The 19,704-nt window shown below is 47.5% G+C and overlaps 1 protein-coding gene across 2 annotated transcripts in view; it reads right to left on the bottom strand.

Annotated features, from left to right (window-relative positions):
• Nucleotides 1-1,623: 1,623 nt before the first annotated feature.
• The window catches only part of VIT (vitrin), a 101,136-nt gene continuing 83,055 nt past the window's right edge, over nucleotides 1,624-19,704 (bottom strand). The window contains exons 11-15 of one of the 2 annotated variants that reach the window (XM_032410290.1): nucleotides 12,736-12,839; nucleotides 9,195-9,421; nucleotides 6,194-6,707; nucleotides 2,694-2,883; nucleotides 1,624-2,364 (exon numbers count right to left, since the gene is read on the bottom strand). In XM_032410290.1, coding sequence (XP_032266181.1) covers nucleotides 2,705-2,883; nucleotides 6,194-6,707; nucleotides 9,195-9,421; nucleotides 12,736-12,839 — 1,024 coding nt within the window. In that variant the 3' untranslated portion in view covers nucleotides 1,624-2,364; nucleotides 2,694-2,704. Of the gene's footprint in view, nucleotides 2,884-6,193; nucleotides 6,708-9,194; nucleotides 9,422-12,735; nucleotides 12,840-19,704 lie in introns of both variants that reach the window. The other variant, XM_032410289.1, reaches the window with a different exon arrangement.

The raw sequence follows: 19,704 nt of genomic DNA, 5'->3' as shown, positions 1-19,704 counted from the left end.
GACAGACCAGGTGCGTGCGTGTGTGCGTGTGCGTGTGTGTGTGTGTAACATAGGGATGGAGGTGTGGGTGGGGCTTCTGACCCCCAGGAAGGCGGGCAGATGAGTCAACTGGAAGACAGAGATCTGAACTGTGGTTCTGTCCCTTTGCATCTGCATGACCTTCCACTGGCCTGGTTTTCCTTTTTTGCCATTGGATGGTTTGAGGTGGATTGTGTCTAAAGTTCTGTTTCTAGCGTTCGGATTCTGGTTCTGCCTCAGCACTGTTGGGCACAGTTTGGGTTGAGAAAGGCAGCATTTCCATCCAAGCTCCCCACGTCACCCATCAGCACCAGGACCCTTATCTCTAAACTGCTCTGTGCAACCCTGACCTGACCCAGGCCCACTGCCACGCCAGCCTCCCTGCTGCAGGGTGGGGCACTCCCCTCTGTAGCCAGCGAGCTCCCAGAAGCTTCAGCCCTTTCTTGCCCCCCGCCCCCCCACCCCCGGCTCATCTGCAACCTCCAAGGGGAGGCTGTTGATTTTCAGCCCTTGATTTTCAGGCCTAGGATGGGAGAGGCCCGCTCCTCTCCCCCTTTGCCTTTCTAATCTCCCTCCTTCCGTCCACAAAGTCCCCAGCTCCCCTGAAGAGCTGACCTCAGGCCTTCTTCCTGATCACTGCTGTCTTCTCCCAGCTGGATCACTTCTCGTTCACTGAAGGTGGTGAAGCTTGGCTCCCTTCTGCTCTCTCCATCCCAATTGCCGTTGCCGTCTGTGGTGACTTGGACATCCTCAGACAGCTCTGGGAACACCACAGCGTCCGGGCGCATTGACTACCGCACCTCTGGTGCTCCTCTCCTCCACATGCACTCAGGTGTTCGCTGACAGCATGTACACGATGGGCCCATTTAGAGAGGTTTCATGTATCTTTAAAACTGTGATACCTATAACTAGAGCGACCATATAATTTATTTTCCAGACGGGGACAATTTTGTGAATGAAAGAGGACACCGAGATAATTAAGATTATATTACTTTTGGAAATATTTCCTTATTGATGACAAGTTGGCTTTTGTACTAAGGCACCTTACTTTTTGAATATAAAATAATCATATTCAAAAGCTATTTTCCAAAATAAATTTTCCTTCAAACAGTTAAAAAAACTTATATGTGTACATTGAAGAGACATTGAAAAAAACTCTTTTGTACTGATTCTCTGCATATTCAAAACCATAGGCAGAATAATTTTTCCTTGTACTTATTTAAGTTCTTTAATTAGTTTCTTAGCTGAATCTCTCATTAGTAGTGTGTGTCACTGGTATCTTTATAAAGAACTTCTTTTCTGAAAATAGTTTCTGTATTTTGAGGTTTTTGAACAAATTGCAAATTGCGATCGCTTTTAAAGTAAAATGTATGGTTAATGAATTTGAAATTGCTGACACCTTTAATGGATTCTTCTCTGTAGACGTCAATATTTTTGGTTGATAAGACACTCTCCAGGTACTGAGAAATTTGGTAAGCTTGGGGCAAATTCTGCTCAATGGATGATATCTTCCAATTGTTTACGTAGATATTTTGTCCCAAGTATGGACACAGGTGTTAACAGCAGCATCCTTTAACACACACTTTTACAAAACACGATTTCTCAAGTAAGTCATCTTTATTAATGATTCTTTTGAACACTCCCCCAGCATACACAGATTTCATATCCTAATAGATGAATCCTTGGCAGAAGCTGCAAGTAAAAAGTAGAGCTCAACTAAACCCCATCCCGGCTTATTTTAATGCAGCTGTTAATGATAATATCTGGTTAACACAGGACAAATGCGGCCCAGTGCTAAAGCTGGGGGGGCCCAGGAGAGCAGGTCTGACAGGAGGGGCTCTCCTATCACACCGACCCGTCCGAAGCAGCTCCGTGGACCTCCATCCGTGCTAGCCCAGCGGTGTTGCCAGGGGGCTCTGCTCGGGCTCCTGCCCCACAGACCCGGATCCCACAGCTGTTGGAGTGGGGCCTGCCACCCAGCACTGTAGTCTCCCAAGGGATTCTGGGCCAGATCCCCTGGGTCCTCCAGGGCCGTTCCTAGACTGCTCCTAAAGCTGCGGGATGCAGGTACACAGTGATTCAGATCATAGAGAAGAGGGAGGTGACTCAGGAGTGGCCGTGCCGCTGCCACCTTTTCTCTGCACCCGGTGGTCGTGTTGTTACCGTGGGCCAGGATTGAGTGCAGGGCAGGTGGCCGCGGGGAACGGGAAGAGCAGAGGGCGGCCCTGCCACACAGCCTGTGAACGCTCTCCACGACGCGCTCAGAGTGCCGTCCTTTAAAACATTTAATTAAGCGACTCCTGGATGGTCGTCACAAAAATGAAATTTGTTGAGGGTTACAGAATCCTAATTAGAAATAAAAAAGGAAAAAAAAAAACTTCACAAAAACTCTAGTTAAGCCTGTCATAAGTCCCGCACTCTAGTCTGAACATTTATTTTGGAAACAGTCGTCAAAACGCACATCTCCAGAACCCTCAAAATGATGTAACGTTTTGCCTCATTCTATAAACCTACGATCATCTTTCCCACTCCAAGTTTTGAAGTCTGCAGAACCACACTGGTGAAGAATAGGAAGAGCACATGTGGGCGCCCCGCCCCGCGCACCCTGCTGCCCCATGAAGCGTCGGGGGCTGTGCCAGAGACAGTCGGGAGAGCGGCACGGGCTGGGGCTTTACCTGCTCGGAATTCAGTTCCGAGGCTGCGAGTTGAACTCTGTGCAAATGTTCTGGATGACCCTGGGGACAAACTTGTACAGGCTGTCAAACTCATCTACGAAGAAGGAGTGGTCCTCGGCAGGGTGAGTGGCTATGACTTCCAGCTCGTCCTGGGCAGCCCAGGCGACACCTATCGCGTAGGTGATCACTCCTGTGGGGACAAAGGTTAGATGAAGCCCGTGTGCCCAAGGAGCGGTACTGCGCGTGAACACTTGCCTTTCTGTTGCTCTGTTGGCGCTTGTGTTGGGATGCAAACAGACTCAAAATCAGAAATGCTCCCCAAAGCATAAGCACCTGCTATACACCAACAGTAACAGAATTGATAGAGTTGCTATCTCATAGGAGTTTATAATCTTTGGGAGGAAGAAAACCCAGACAAAATGGAGTAAATAAATACGATTTTCATGTCCACGGACAGTAGAAGGGATGATATTTTGGGACAAGTGAAACTTGATGCCATGCAGATGACATCACCATGCACATGTCTGCTCTACCTGTGTGTAGAGCCAAACAAAATCTCAGAGAGTTTTATTTGTTTACTTATTTTTTAAAAGATTTTATTTTTTTTAAAGGAATCTCCATACCCAATGTGGGGCTCCAACTCACAACCCCGAAATCAAGAGTCTCATGCTCCCCTGACTGAGCCAGCCAGGCTCCCCTCGGTTTTATTTTGTTTTATAATTTTTTTAAAGATTTATTTATTTATTTTATGGGGAGGAGGGGCAGAGGGAGAGAGAAACTCTAAGCAGACTCCACGCTGAGCACAGAGTCCAATATGGCACTCGATCTCATGACCCGGAGATCATCACCTGAGCTGAAACCAAGAGTCGGACGCTTAACCGACTGCAACACCCAGGCGCCCCTCCCCTCAGTTTTAAATGCATCAAAGGTCAGGTCAAGATCTTCCTAACCTAAAACAGTGGAATCGAATTACTTTAGGCTTGAAGGTGACTTTACAAGCCATAAAATGCAATCTCATTCCCAGTGTAGAAACCCTTGCACAAGGACCCGGAGAGAGGGTGACCCAGCATCTGCTCCATCACTGACATGAAGAAAGGTTTTCAAGTTAAGGGAGTAACCAGCAGTGCTGAATGCTGCAGGAGGTCACGTGAGATTAAAACAAAGTGCTCGCTGGATTTAGAAAAAACCAAGACATTGGTAGCTTGGTGAGAGCAGTTTCAGGGGCATAGATGCCAAAGGAACTAAATGAGCTGCTGTGTGTTGAGAGTGAAAAAAGCAATGAAGGTGTGGGCATGCAGCACATAGAGCTAACCCTTTCCAGAAGTTTGGCTGTAAAGAGAAAGGGAAGGGGAGCAGAACGTGGTGTCAGAGTTTGTTTTTGTTTTTTTGGGACGGATCCAGCATGTCTAGATGCAAATGGGAAAGAGTGCAGGGGGACCAAAGCTGCAGGACTGCAGTGGGGAGCAAGAGGCCAGAGGGAGGAGAGGACAGACTCAGAGACTAGGCATCTATTCTCAGTGGGGAAGCTAGGAGACTGGTGGGTGGTTCTTGATTGGGGTTGGGGGCGGCTGGCCAGCAGGGGCTTGACCTTACTCTACAAAAGCCTGTTCCCATGCCTGGCGTGGGAGGCTGGCAGAGTGGGGTCAGCTACATGGCCATGAAACAGAGGGAAGAACCAGGTGTGGCCTTCCTGCCCAGCCACCCGTGGCAGGCCACGCCACCATGTATGTCCAGCATCTCCCCAGTGCCCTGTTCTGCTGATTGGAGAGCAATCCACACCGCACATGGTTCTGGCCCTAAGCTGCTTTTCAACTGTGGCTCATTAAGCTGCATTTAAGCTGCCAGTCCCTTCTCTTACCTCGCCAGTGTCTTTTCTCTGCATATTGTCTACATTGTTGTCTACGAACGTGAGCATTGGGCTTAAACATGCTGCCCAGCGGCAGTGGGAACAGATTTGCTGCAGAACATGGCTTAGACGGACTAAGCCCTCGTTTTTGCACAAAGATCGAAAGGCTGCCCCCCAATAAAGACAACACAAACGGTATTCGAAATTTAGCTTTTCGGATCCTCGAGTCTACCCTCTTGGGAACCTTCTACTAGCAATTCTGACAGATGGTCAGCCAGCCCTGCTGTGGACACTTCTAGGGACACAATGCTCATTGTCTCCATGTAATTGGCATCTATTGGTCCTAGTTCTTTAAAGCTTCCCAGGACATCTCCCTCAGTCTTCACTTCTCCTGATGAGGAGGCCAAGGATAGCCTTTGGGTGAGGCCAATGGAAGTCCACTTAGAAAAATAAGTAAGAGTGGGGCTGACCGTGAGCTGGAGACAGACGTTTGGACATAGCAGGAGAGCCCTGGGCTTGTAGTCAAGAGCTGGCCCACCAGGCTCTGCCCACTCACTTTGGAACTTTTAGTAGGTTCCTTCTGAGCCTTCAACCATCTCCACTCTGCGGACACGAGCCCAAGGGATGCTGTGACTGTGGGCGCGCAGGCCATCCCCCACCTTGCCGTTGCGAGTCTGCCCCACGGGCTCTACAAGGGTGAATCACCGCTTGAGCCTGCTGTCGGCTTACTCTGGTTTCCAGAAAGCAGAACTGCTGGTCCATTAAGGCTTGTTTGTTTTTACCCCTCCTTGTTTAGGGAAGGATTCAAAGCAGCTTTAAAGAATACTGAAAATCCTGCAAACTAACAGAAATTAAATGCAGGCACAGAAGGGAGCCACCCTGGCCCCAAGTGAGTCTTGTACACTAACACTTATCTATGGGGCGTGGGTGTTCACTGACAACTTGGTTTACTTTTATTATCGTTACTATTATTATCATCACTTGGGGGTTTTCTTCAGGTTGTTTGTATTTTCAGGGTATTTTATGGTACTTTTGAAAATGGTGATTAAACATTGATTCTGTGGAAAAAGGCGTTAAATGTGACTGATTTTCTAAGCATTTACAAAAATATTTTTGCTCATTTTTCATGGTTTTAAACTTTCTGTTGCTCTCTTACAAATTTTTACTTGGAAATATCTCCTCAAATACTTTGGATGAAAATTTCTTTGGGGTCTCCTCAAAACCCCCAACATCTGGCTAGCAGTTGCTTACAAAAAAATAGTACTTTTCTTTTAAAACACTAGTTTTCTTCAAATTTCTAACACAATTTGGTGGTCTTCAGTAGAGATTACAATAATGAATCAAATTCCTTTTCAGCGTGTTACACCTTCGTGTGTAAGGCCTCTGAGCGTCGGACGTAAAGGAGAGGGTTGATGTTCCCAGTCGCCTGTAGGCCTGGGGTTTGCCATGACACTTTGGAAACCACCTTGGGGCTCCCTGCCTTTCTCCTGTGCTGCTCAGCGAGGCTAGTCGTGTTTAACAACACCCCTAATGTGTTCCCTGTGATTTTGAGCATTTTATTACATGGTAGACAAAACCAGTGCCTAAGAAGACGGCCCCTTCCTTGTCCCACTGGCCCACCATGCCCCAGAGATGCTCAGCAAGACCAACTTACCCTTGTGATGGGCAACCATGGCCGGTATTCGGACGTCATCGTAGGACCTCCCATCAGTGATGAGGATCATTAACTTCCTCTTGTTGGGCTTGGACTTCTTGAAGAGCTGTTCCAGGGCATAGTTTATGGCAGCCCCTGTGCTGGTCCCACCGCTCCAATAGCCCACCCTATTGATGGCACTGAGGACGTCGGACCTGGTGGTGTAATCTTCAAACCCAAATTCCAGGCGCTGTTCGTAGGTGTACTGCACAGCCCCGATCCGCGTGTCTGTTTCTGAAATCTCAAACGCTTTGGTGATGTTGGCCACAAACTGGAGGACTGTGCGGAAGTTGCCCGTGCCCACGCTGCTGGAGCCGTCGATGAGAAAGCCGATGTCGGCTGAGTTCCAGCAGGTCTTGCTGCAAGCCAGGCGGTCAGTGTCACAGACCCGCTTCAGCAGGGGCTGCACGATCTTGTGGAGGCTGAGCCAGCTCTGCACACTGAGCGAGTAGAAGCCGTTCGTTCTGCACACCGCCTGCAAGACAGAGGGGAGGGGTACTCGCCAGCTCGGGCGTCGAACTCTCCAGGCGGTCACCATGACCCCGACCGCCAGGGCAGGCAAAGAAAGAAGCAGACAGACTCTTGTTTTCTGCACTCTTCTTCCTACAGCTCTTTCTCCACCTCGGTCCACCCAGTCAGATGCCCACTGGGGTCACCCCTGGACTCACTCCTACTCCCTCGGCTGGGTCTCTGCTTTAGGGGAGAGCCATCGGTGAAGCAACTCCTTCAAGAGAGAGGTGAATCACTGGTTTCAGCTTCATATTTATGCCTCTCTGGGCCCCTCGGTTCATTTGTACGGGCAGCTGTCCATCAGACTGGCACTGGTGGGCACCAACGTCTGAGAGGATTAAAGAAAGCTTTTGTTCTGATCGGGAAAACAAGACACATGAGAAATAGCTAGAGGAGTGTTTCCCGAGTGGCCCTGTGCCCAGCAACAAGGGGTCCCACACGTACGTCAGGAGTCACACTAGATGTTCTTGAGAGATTCTCTCATAAACCCCCATCCTAACCCCACAAGGTGGATCTAACTCCCCTTCATGAAGGAAACGGAGGGCCAGCTGTGAAGGGACATCCTTGAGTCCCCGAGACTGGAACACAAATCTCTCTGCCTTCAAAAGCCCAGCTCTGTCCTCCAGACAACCCTGCCTCCAGACAAATGAATACTTATTGACTTGTGCCCAAGTTTGCTCCAGAAAAAACTTAAGGCAGCTGCAAATAAACATGGATCAGCCTGGCCTGTGTGCTCCTGGAAGGGACCAGGCTTGTGTTCCTAAAGTGAAGCGTTTTCTCCTTGCCGCTGTCTCTCTGGGGGTCACAGGGAGAGTCACAGACCTGGGGACTATACATGAAGTTCTAGAATTGACAATTTATTTTAAAACAAGAAATGACTTTAAAATGTCCTAGGAAATATTTTTAATGGGTTGCAAAAACCTAAAAGAGGTTTATAAATCTTTCCATAGCCTAGGTGGTATTTGAGATGAGTGTCCCAGCTGAGCTGAGTTCTAGCCAATGGACAGAGTGGGGGGAGTCCCACCAGCCACTGGCTGAGGTCATGGAGGGAGAAGGCGGTCGTGCTGGGCATGGGCAGGAGACACTGAGCGTGTCAGGACCACACTCCAGAGGGCCTCAAGAGTAATGGGGGACAATGAAGGGTTTGGAGCAGGGGCCCCATAAAACTGGAAGAGCTCATCATCAATATGAGTGGGCTTCACTGTGAAATGTACACCAAACTGGGGAGCCCAGACAGGGAGACAGACCAGAGGTAGAGTGCTAGCTTGCCCTAGGGAGGTGGCACTGGGAGTTGATAAGGCCTCCTGGGATGACTCTGGGCCTCTGGGACAGCTGTGGGGCCTTCATGTGAAGTCTAGAGGAGGAACGAATTTGGTGGGAAAGATGATGCACTTAGCTTTTTACATGTCAGACTTAAGGTTCTTCAGCACATCAGGTGGAGAAAAGCCAATTGGCTGGAACAGATGGCTACAGAGCTCAGGAGAGACCAGGGACGGGGACAGGATGAGGGTGTCTGCTGCTGGTGAGGGAAGGTGGGAGCTGTGGCCTGGCGGGAACTCCAGGGAGAAAAAGCCCAGTGAGAGAGGAGGAGAGGGCCAAGAACCGAGTCCGGGGAAGTCTACATTTAGGGTACAAGACAGGAAAGAGGAGAGAGCAAATGAAATAAGAGCCACATTGGGTCCTGGAAGTCAAGGGGGATGAGAATTTCAAGGATGATCGAGTGGTCAGCAGCTTGGTATGGTGCCGGAAGTTGAGCCCTATCAGATCTGGAAACACAGACTATTAAAGCTGGAAGGGCATCAAAGACATGTCAGGACAAGACATTCCCTTTCTTCTCTTCCTCCCTCCCTTCCTTTCTTTTCCAAGCTGGGGCCTTTTCTTTGGAGGCAGGTTTATGTGGAGCCCCACTGTGTAACACATACAAAAGGTGAGCTGTTCTGTTGCGGTGGGTGCAGAGGCCTGGGTCCCCATCTGTCCTACCCCCATCTGCTGCTAGCTCTCTCTACAGAACCCAGGAGCAGGGTTTGAAAACCTGATCTCCTGACCTGAGCCATTGCCGTCCTTTTCTTGTTTATCAGGTTGTTTAATTTGCAGTGTGTGTGTGTGTGCGTGCACATGGGTAAGCAAGTATATGCGTGCCCGTGTGCGTGCTCATGAGAAGCCCTGCTGGGCTGCCTGGTGGAGGTGCCCTGGGGAGCCTCTATCTGAGACCTCAGGGACACCGCTCCTCCTGAGGTGCTGTTGCTGGCCTCAGTTCACCAGGGCAGTGTGGGGTCTTGCTCTGAGAGGGCAATTCCAGCCCCTCACTTACTAGCCTCTCACTAGAGGCTTCCCTGCCTAGAAGTAAGCTCAATACCCATTTGAAGGCCTGAGAACAGTCTCGATGGCTGTTACAGCTACGCGAAGTGCAGCGGATGCTGGTGTTGGGCGGGTCCCTGGGGCAGTTCCGTACCTTATTCGAGAAGTTGGGCTCCACCATGTACTGCTTCTCGTTCTCAGTGGCACCTTCGACGGTGATGAAGAAAATGTTGATTCCTGACTCTCTTGCGACCCTCGAAGGCTCCTCCACCTTGTCCGTGGGCCAGCCGTCCACAATCACCACGGCCACGTTGGGAGCACTGCCTCTGTTCCCATTAGCTTTGGAAAAGAAGTTCTTGGTCATGTAGGAGATGGCCCGACCTAGAAGAAACCGAAAACTCATGCTTGGAGTGACCGTGATCACATGGCTTGGAAATAGGGGCAAGATCCCAGCGACTTCCAGATGGCCAGAGAAACCCTCTCATGCCCTCCCTTTGCGTGTTTGTTTCTCTTTTTTCCTTTTTTAAAACCACATGAACCATTTGAGGTGTACAGTTCAGTGGTCTTATGCACATTCACATTGTTGTACAACCATCACCACCATCCGTTTCCCTCCCCCATTTCACTTTAGGCCTTTCACTTCTAATTCTCTATTATTAAAAAAAAAAAAAAAAAAGAGTCTTAGGGACCAGCAAACAGATGAGAAAGGCTTCCATGGGAGTAAGAGGGTCCCTTCTTTGCCTGGGTGCTCGAAGTGCACAAAGCTCTTTCTGGGAGCACGGGGTAGGAGCGGCTGGCCTCGAGGGACAGGAGCCTCTTCTCGGCCTCCTGCAGCTGGGGCTTGGCCAGCCTGGGGCTCCAGGGGCTGTGGGGTGTGGACGGCTGTATTCCAGGTGCAGTGGCGTCTTCTGTCCAGTTCCATGGGAGGGGCATGGGTCCGGCTGGCCAGGGAAGCGCGGTACTCACTGAGAACTGAGGGACTGCGTTCCAGCCCTGGCTGTGAGGACCCAGGCAGCCCACTTCAGATTTCCATTTCAGCAGAAAGCCACGGCTGGGAGGTGTAACAGAGCCGCCGACATAGCTTTCCAAAGCACTTGTTTCACACTGTCTAGGACCTCAGGAGTTTCTCACTGAAGGAGGGGGACCGACTGTCCCAGTTCACTGGGCCCCTCCCAGTGTAAGCACTGAAACCCCATATGCTCCTGGGTAAACTGGGATGACCAGGTCACTGTAGAGTTAGCATAATTGCATATAAGAAGGCAGGGCTCTGTGGACCCCTGTGGGGCATGGGGGGGATGGTATATCCATAAATCCCCTGAAATTATACACAATATTTTGTGTATATAAGTATTTATTTAGGTAGAAGAGTAGCTTTCAGGAGATTCTCAAAGCAGTCCTCAATCTAAATAAAATCAATCTGAAGTCTTAAGACTTTAGGACTGGGGCGCCTGGGTGGCTCAGTCGTTAAGCCTCTGCCTTCGGCTCAGGTCATGATCCCAGGGTCTGGGATCGAGCCCCGCATCGGGCTCCCTGCTCGGCGGAGAGCCTGCTTCTCCCCCTCCCTCTGTCTGTTGCTCTGCCTGCTTGTGCTCTCTCTCTCTCTGTTAAATAAATAAATAAAAATCTTTAAAAAAAAAGACTTTAGGACTAAAATCATTACACTCAATGCTTTTTGGTTTTGGCCAGGATTCTGGCTCCACTGGCTAGTGTAATCTTACCTGGTAAATGACAGGATCAAATAGTTACATATGTACGAGCTGGAGAAATGGCTTGGAGACCCCACGTGATCGGGGGGCTGCACAGAGCACAGCCGCTAAGGGGAAACAGCTACTGAGAAGAGAACTGCCTTCACAGCCAAGGGATAATGTCCTTGGAGGCCCAAGGCATCCGGCAGGCCCCTCTGGCTGAATGTTGGATGCCTGTAAACAGAGCACACCCCGGGCCTCACCCAATCTTAAATCTGGAGGTCACGGTCCACTAGTGCTCAACCCCAGATCCCATCCACCTTCCGGCATGTCTTGAAAGCTGAGGCCAGAACTCCGAAAACCACATTGTTGGGACTCCCTTGCAGCTACAGCCCTGGATTTGTGCTAATTTCATGAATCAATGCACACACATGAGATTTAGAAGAGGGAAGCGAGGCAGAGACTGTATGTTCTTTTGACTCTGCTATTTCTGCTGCTGAGCATCTGTAGGGTACTTGACTTCTCTGGGTGGTGCTAGAGGAACCTATGTCTGGTCTCTAGCTTTGTTGCTGTTGGGGTGGGAGGGTGCAGAACATGCATTTTGTGGGTGTGAATGGAAAAGGCAAGGCCTGGTTTGGGGGCTGACGGCTGTAGCAGAAGCCCTCTGATTGCGGGGGCTTCTTGGCTGAGTCAGATTCCCAAAGAGGCTGTGCTGGCAGAATTGAGAATGCAATTTCCTGATCTTGGAAGAGACAGCAGCTCCTTAGAGGTCCAGGTTCTGCAGGAAGCCGTCAGAAGTCATCTCTCAAAGTTCAGCCTCGAGCTCATTCTTCAGCCCTTTTGATTATTCTCAAAACCATTTAGTACCTAGGAATAAATCCCTCTCTGCTTCAACCGCTGAAATGGATCCTGTTCTCTGAACCCAAACCCTGATCAGTACAGGGCAGAAACAGAATATGCTATCCCCTAAAAAAGGTATATGATTTTATTAAGACACCACTCTAATCCCATCAAGGATAAGGATATAGGGTATCTTCTGAAGTTTCAGTCTTATTCCATGATTCATTACTGGAATGTCATTGATTTAAGTACTCAATCGAAAACAAATCAGAAATCAACTCTATCATGTTTACAATGAGGTGATATTGATTTGGGGTCCTGGATAGCAGTGACTTGGCCAGTGTTTGGTTAGCGTTTTTCAAAGGCTCTTCATTTTCAAGATACTACTATACTGGTCTACAGAGATGTACACTGTATCATATTTACAGTAACTTCAAAGATGTTTCTTCAAAGACAGGTCTGTGTGCACTCTATGCCAAGCCACCGCGGCTCACTTCTCCATTTCTTTGGATGTTGATGATACAAAGAGGCTCCCTGAGAGGTAGACAGCCGTCCCAGTGCCCCCAAAGCCAGACCACCATTTATGAATTGGTACGTTGGCACAGGCTCATTGGCAGCCTTTGAGCTTGGTTAGTGTGAAACTGTTTCCCAATGGCTGGTTAGATCTTGGTGAACTGATAAAATGGTTTCTGGACCTGCCCCATGCCGGCTAGACTTGGACCTCTGGTAAACCCGCCACCCCACCTCCTAGCCACCAAGGCTCGGACATCTCAGGAGACTCAGCTTGAAACAAAGAACCTGTCTCTCTTTGTACAGCCGTCACTGTAACAGGAGCTCACTGGAAGAAGATCCCCAAGGGGCGCTGTGGAGCTTTCTGAATGGAATTGGTTATAACATTTAATGTTACATACTTGATGACTTGTCAGCCAACCAGGAAACAGTTATAATAGCAGTCCTGCTTGTCCCAAAGAAAGCTGCCAACCCGAGGAACCAGGCATGCTGGAACTCTCCAGCATACGTGTGATAATGATTCTTGCCCCTAAATTCGATGATACTTTAGAAAAAATACAAATATTATGTGAGTCATTTCTTGATGGATTATTATTATTTTTTCACACAGAGGGAGAACCGTGGAAGCAAAATAGAATGATGTGAATTCGGATCACATACCTGCGTTAGAAAGTCCTCCTCTCTGGGTGATTTTCTCTATGGCCATCTTCAGATCCCGGGAATTCATGTGAGTCCTGAGGTTAAATTGGGCAGCAGGGTTGTCTCTGAAGAGTGAGAATCAGAGAAATAAAAATTAGCTGGGAAGTTATTATCTTTGGAGGAAAGCAGAAATCAGAGTCGATTCTTTTATATACAAATAGAATGGAAGCCGCTTCAAAGCCTTAAGCTGCATTTTATAAAATGCCCCACTGTGGACAGAAGTAATGGTCAGATGGGAGGGCTGGGGTCTTCCTCAGTGTGTGTAGAGAAAAGTGGTCTGTTCCAGGCCTCAGGGTTCTAGTTTTGATTGTGCTGCTTCCTCGCTGTGTGACCTTGGGAAGTCACTTAACTTCTCTGGGCTTCGGTTTCCTCATCTAGGTAAATGCAAAGATCACAGCATTCACACTGCTAAAAAACAGGATGACTGTCAAGTGGCATTTTGCAAATGTCAGCGTGTCCCCAGGCTGCCCCAGACCTTCCTCTCCAGGGAGAAAATTCTAGCTGATAGCCACTCCCTGGGTTACCCCTACACTGGAATTGCATCTTAACTGTGGTGTCTAAGAGAAGACATCCCTTCATTTTCTCATTTTATGGTTCCTGTGACTGGGTGAGAATATTCACATCTTACCCAAAAGGTTAACATCTATTAACCAAAAGGTCGGCTGGAGAGGAGGTGGAGTAAATTAAGTAGAGAAACAGAATGAGAATCCTTTTCTACAGAGGAGTCTCTGCGGGTAAGCTGGGCAGATAGGCACAGGAGCAGCCAAGCAGAGGGTGTGGATGCATTTTATGACCAGGTGGGAAGGGGGCCAGGAGGGAGGGGGGCTTTGTCGGGTGGGTGTGTGCTCTCACACCCATGACGAAGTGGGGATGCACAGTAGAAGCACATCTCATAAAGCACTGACACTTAGCCATTGGCAGGCTTCAAGTGAGTGTGACCTCTAAGGTCCCACAGGACCCCGCACTGCAGAAGAGCCTGCACTTGGTTCCATGCTCTCATGTTGCCATCTTGAAATCCTTAATGTTTGAAGCTAGGGCTCTGCAAATTATGTAGCAGGTCATACCTGCAGGTGTCTAAGCCTTCGAGGGGAGGGAAAAGACTTCTTTAAAAAAGTAGACTCCACACCCAGTGTGGAGCCTGAAGTGGGGCTTGAACTCACGACCCTGAGATCAAGACCTGAGCTGAGATTAAGAGTCGGCTGCTTCACTGACTGAGCCACCCAGGTGCCCCCCCAACTTTTTTTTTTTTTTTGAGGGCAAAGACTTTTAAAAGCAGCCTTTCCATGAACACCGGGAATAGGTCTCGGGAGAAGCAGCTCTAGGCAGTTTAGGCGGGAATTCCAAGGGGACTTATAGTGGATTCTTAGCAAGTCCTTGGGGGGACCTGGCAGCGTGGTCACCAGGAAACCAGTTCCCTAGGACTGAGAGGAGACATCCTCTGCCTCTCTGCCCGCTTCCCTCCCCTGCTCCATCCCTATTTTCCGACTTTTCTAGCTATCTCCAGGTGATTGATCTCTGTCAGAGGAGAACTCCTGGAGGCTGGAAGTGTGACCCTCTGTCCTCCCCTTTATTAGTAAATATGAGGGACACGGGCTGGTTCTGAGACAAAACCAAAGCGAAATTCCCAGCAGGCATGCTTATCTCTGTGAGAGGGGTTGGGAAACTGGGAGGACCAGCTCCCTTTGGGGAAGACAAGGGAAGTTTAAAAGAAGCTCAGGGAGAAGGGTGTTGGGGCCAAACCCGACCAGATGAAATGCCACCAGATGAAAACCAAGGATTTGACAGAAACAAACAACAATAATGACAAAGCCAACTGCAGAATGAGGAAACGTGGGCATGTTAGCTGAGTCCGACCTTCCTCTCAACCTGTGTGCGGGGTGAAGCCTCGTGAACTGGGGCTGCAGTAACACAACCCCCGTGCAGGTCACACAGAGGAATCGCACAGAGAAGGAGCTCTATCGCTCAAAGGCTTTCGGGTTTATATTCTTTACAGATCAATATCAGCGAATGCTGAACTTGCCCCCCTAGCCATCAAGACTCAAAATGTGGGCTCCATCTTTACTTGCTCGTCCTAGGGCCTGTGAGTCCTGTCAGTAAAATCCTGTAAGTCCCTCTGTCCAAGATCACTTGCTTTTATCCCTCCTCCATATGCCTGCAGCGACCCTCTGAGTTCAGGCACCTTACTTCTTGCTGTTTCTATTGTAAGAGTATTTGGTCTCTGGAGAGCCAACTGTATGCATATCTCCTTAAAAAAACTCCTCCTCTACTCAAAAATCATCAGAGGCTCCCATTGTTAAACTTCATATTTTGGCTTTCAAAAGCCCATCCATAATTTAATTCCAACCCATCACGTTCATATGGTGCTCTCTGTCTCCATCTCGGTCTCTCCCTCTCTCTCTCTCAGGATAGCCTATATTCTAGGCAGAATGCGTGGCTCACTATTTCCTGGTTTTCTAGCTAGCTTTGTGTCCTTGCTCATGAATCCCCTCATCTGGAAAACCCAAATTCGCCCACCCTCCAGATCCAGCTCCCTGTCGCCTCCCTCCTGCCCAGCTTACAGCCTCTGCACCTGACGCTGCTTCTCTAACCCACAACACCTTACACAGCCCATAGCACCTGTAGGCTCTCAGTGAACAGTATTGAAGAAACACACATTTCTTCTTTCTTCTTCTGTGCATCTCTACATCTAAATGCTGGCATTGCCCAGGGCGTATCTCCCCCTCATGCCTCCCTCTTCAATGTATGCACTTCCATGGGAGAGCTCATCAATTTCAGTCTCCTGGGCTTCAGAGACCATTCACATGCCAACAGCTGTCCAGTGCACATTGGCCGGTCCTCTCTCTTGAACCCCAGATAGACATAAAATGACTCCCATCCATCTCCATCTGGAATGCACTGGGTGGTGCCTGGAGGTGGTCCACAACCATCTCAGGTTTGATATTTCCAATACTGAACTCATATATCTTCCAAATCTGCTCCATCCAACCACCCATATTCCCTTCTGTATTCCCTCTTCTCACTCACTGTCATCCCAGCAGAATGCATTGTGGACACCTTCTGAGGCTTTCTTCATCAAATGCCATGTCCTGTCAGACCAACCTCTTAAATATCTCTTGTCTCTCTTGCATCCTTTCCATCCTCATGTTTGGACTTTGATCTTTAGTTTCTTGAACTATTGCTATAGCTTCCTACCTGGTCTTCCCAGAGCGGCCTCTGCAGGGGACCTTTTATTCAATAGGCTGTCATGCTGATCAGAGGCAAATTAACCTGGGAGCTAATAATACCTCTTCCAAGGGGCCTAATTTTGTATTTGTAATTTTGTGCTCTTTTTCTTTTTTTTTTTTTTTAAGATTTTATTTATTTATTTGAGAGAGAGAATGAGAGACAGAGAGCATGAGAGGGAGGAGGGTCAGAGGGAGAAGCAGACTCCCTGCCGAGCAGGGAGCCCGATGCGGGACTCGATCCCGGGACTCCAGGATCATGACCTGAGCCGAAGGCAGTCGCTTAACCAACTGAGCCACCCAGGCGCCCGTGCTCTTTTTCTTAAAAGGACCCTCAAACTGCATAAGCTTCAGAGTTCCCAAAGTCTTGCTCTTCCCTTGGTGACTAAAGAATATGAACTTTCTCAGGGTCTAAAAAAATAAAATATGAGTCGAGCCAAAACAAACAAAATATTATTGGCTATAAAATGAAAAGTTGCAAAATTGATATTGTCAATAGTAAGTATGTAATTGTCTACCAAACATTAACACAACATCCACTTCATTAATTATAAAATTTTAAACTCATAAAACTTGAATACATTTGAAAATGATTTGTGGGCTAGATTTTCTCCCTTGCAAGATTTCCCGAGGATGTCTGATGATTGTGAAGAAATCATAGCTAATCATAAGCTAATCATTTGCTCATACACAAATAACTTAAAAAGCAAAAATATAACATTTTTTTTCAAAAGTTTTTCCAGAAAAAAATGTATTTAAATGTAGAACTTAGTCACTTAGTCACATCCGTGACATTCCCCCGAATGCTGCTGAGGAGGCTTAGTATTGAACACTTTGCAGAGCAATCGATTACCTGTCTCTTTCCCATACTACATTTACAGCCAAGTCTTACTTGCAGTAGTTACGTTCTATAAAGTTGCTGCAAACATCAAATTAGCAAATACTGAATCATTGCTCCTAGGGGAAATACCGGCTTAGGTTCCTGTGGGCCTCTGGTCATGACATTTTTGTCAGTAGATCAATATATAAACTTGTTTTATGTACATTTCTGTTGGAAGACACCTAATTTAATGTATATTTGTTAAAAATAATTAATCACATGCAATATTTCTGTTTAATAAAACACCAGCTGAGAAGGGTTTAACAGCTTTCTGACCCTGGATAATGTTACTATAAATTTCCTTGGCTCTTAACTTCACAATCCTGTCCACTATATTGTTGTTGTTGTTTTTCACATCAGTTGTCACCATGAATTCATAAGTTCAGCTACTTCTCCGTAGCTTCATCAGGCATTCTAGTTATTACTTCAGCATTTTCTAGAGCAGAATCACATACAGATCGGTGGTTTTCCTTTCTTTTTTCTGAAAGTGCTGAATCATTGGTTCATTGACATTGAACTCATGCCTGAAGGAAACTTATTGAGCAGTTGCCGTTTCTCCATAAGTACCTCATAGCCTTCTTGTGCTTAGAACACTAGAGAGCTTTCCAGCACTATACTTGGGGGCCATTTAAAATAGTGAAATCACCAATGAAAAGCACAAAAATAGGAAAAATGTGGCACTAAATAGATTGCGACGAAGAGACTTGTTAACAGTATGGCAGCTGAAACAAGAAGGCAGAACATTGCCTTGTTTGACCTCGGCTGGGACCGTGCTTGAAGCAGCTCAAATCCCACCCCTATGCCGTGCTAGTCTGCAGATGGCTATGAAAGTACCATGAGAATTTGCTTGCAAATATGGAAGCCACAAGTCATGAAGATTGACTGTTACTATCTGAGAACGGGCTCTATGTCCTAGTGTTTCCTATCCCTAGTGCTTAGCATACAGGGAATTAAACAGGTAATTGTGGAATAAATAAATGAGGAAAGCTCAATGTCCTCTCCTTTCTTGGATCATCCTTACTGGAGTTGAACACTCTGCTCCTGAGCTCCACACTGATCCTTCTCTTTATTACATCATAGAGGTGGATGAATCCATCTACAGAGGCAGACAGATCAGTTATTCACATACCCAATGAATAGATGCTTTTAATGTTATTTAGTGTTATTTCTTTTAAAAATATTGCCTCCCTTACTAGATGGTGAAGTCCTGAAAAACACAATCTCTATCACATTTGTTGATTTATTTTTAATGGACTGAAAATTTGGATCAGAGGACCTCTGAAACTCTCCCATTGCTAAAATTATTATTACGGGCAAAGCTACTGAGCCATTCATCAAGGGACTTACAGACAAATGTAATCAAACCACTTAGAAGAATTTTACGTTGTATTCCCTGCAAATGACATAGAGCTTTGTGCATGGTAAACACTCAATAAATCTTTATTAAATTGAAATGTAGTTAAATCATAGGAATGAATGATACATCCTTAATCTGCAAACTGTAGCAGCTCTTGGTACCAGCACACATGGGTGTGTGTATCCTTTTTCGGGATATGTAGGCTGGGGGCCTGACACCCTAGCCAGGTTACTTCTCAGAGACAGAGACTAGTTGAAAAGTTCAGCTATATTTCTATCTAAGCAAACTTCTAATTTGTAATTTTATTACAAGATCTCATTAAAGGAAAACATTTTTTTTTTTCCCCTCAGCGATATCAAAGATTTCCTTTGCAAATAAGAGAAGAAAATAAACGAAGGTTTATAGCTCAAGGAGAAAATAACTAATTGTACTGTTTGGAAGAGAAGCTAATGATGAGAGATTATAGGGAGAATTTGTGCAGGGACAGGAATAATTTGTGACGGGAAATGATGACCCTGTGAGTGTTTAAGAAACAAGAAGAATGCCTGTCAGAAATGGTCCCTGGTGAGCCCGAGGAAGGCTTGGCACCTGGGGGCAGGGCACGGGGATGGATGTCAGTGTGTCCAGGCCTCCCTGATGGTAAAACTCGCCTGAAGCACCTGTTCAAGTACCCACGAACCAGGTCTCATCCTGGCAGCAGGTGGGCATTTTTGTTTGTTTGTTTTAAACAAGGGATCCAGGTGAATCCTATCCTCAGGAAAGTCTGGGAAGCTCTGGAGCCTGGAAGACTTCTGAGGCCCCTTCAGTTGAAGCCCCAGAGGCTCCTGCATTAGCCCCACATACTCGCAGTCATACCGCGCGAGCCTCTCTTATGCCAACAGAGACATACTAGCTGATCAGATCTCCTACAGGCACCAACTTTTCAAAACCGTTTCCTCCTACAAGGCATCACCTTGAGGTTACAATAAAATCACCTGACTATATTGACTTTTCTCATCTTCTCAATGCTAAAATGTGATAATTTATGGGCTTAGTCACTGAGATGAACCATGCCTGTGGAATCGGGAGGATGTTCTAGGGTGGCCCTGCTTGCCCAAGGACATGCCGGGAGCTGCAGGCTGGGTGGCAGACTTATCCCTTGAATGCATCACCCAGCTCAGAGCGAAAATGAGTTTGCCCCCATCCTCTCAAAGGACTGAGTGGCTCTGGCCACCCCTGTGGCCCGGGCCAACCTGCCAAGGGACTTGGTACAACTAGCCCCTTTTGAAACGATGCTGGTCCTACATTTCCTAGGACCAGGGCTGGGAAGCAGGGTCTTATAATCAAATTTTGTTTTTAGATGAATGTTTCTGGTAATTAATAACAAGAATTCAATGTACCCACCAAAAAGAAAATTAACCTGCATAGCTCTTCCTGCGGAGGGAAATGTGGACATGCAATGTGCCGATCTAAGAGTCACGCTGGAACACACA

Source organism: Phoca vitulina, unplaced genomic scaffold (genome assembly GCF_004348235.1).
Source record: "Phoca vitulina isolate PV1807 unplaced genomic scaffold, GSC_HSeal_1.0 scaffold12, whole genome shotgun sequence".
Lineage (NCBI taxonomy): Eukaryota > Metazoa > Chordata > Mammalia > Carnivora > Phocidae > Phoca > Phoca vitulina.
Note: the sequence above shows the minus strand (reverse complement) of the source record. Positions and strands in the feature narration are given on the sequence as shown.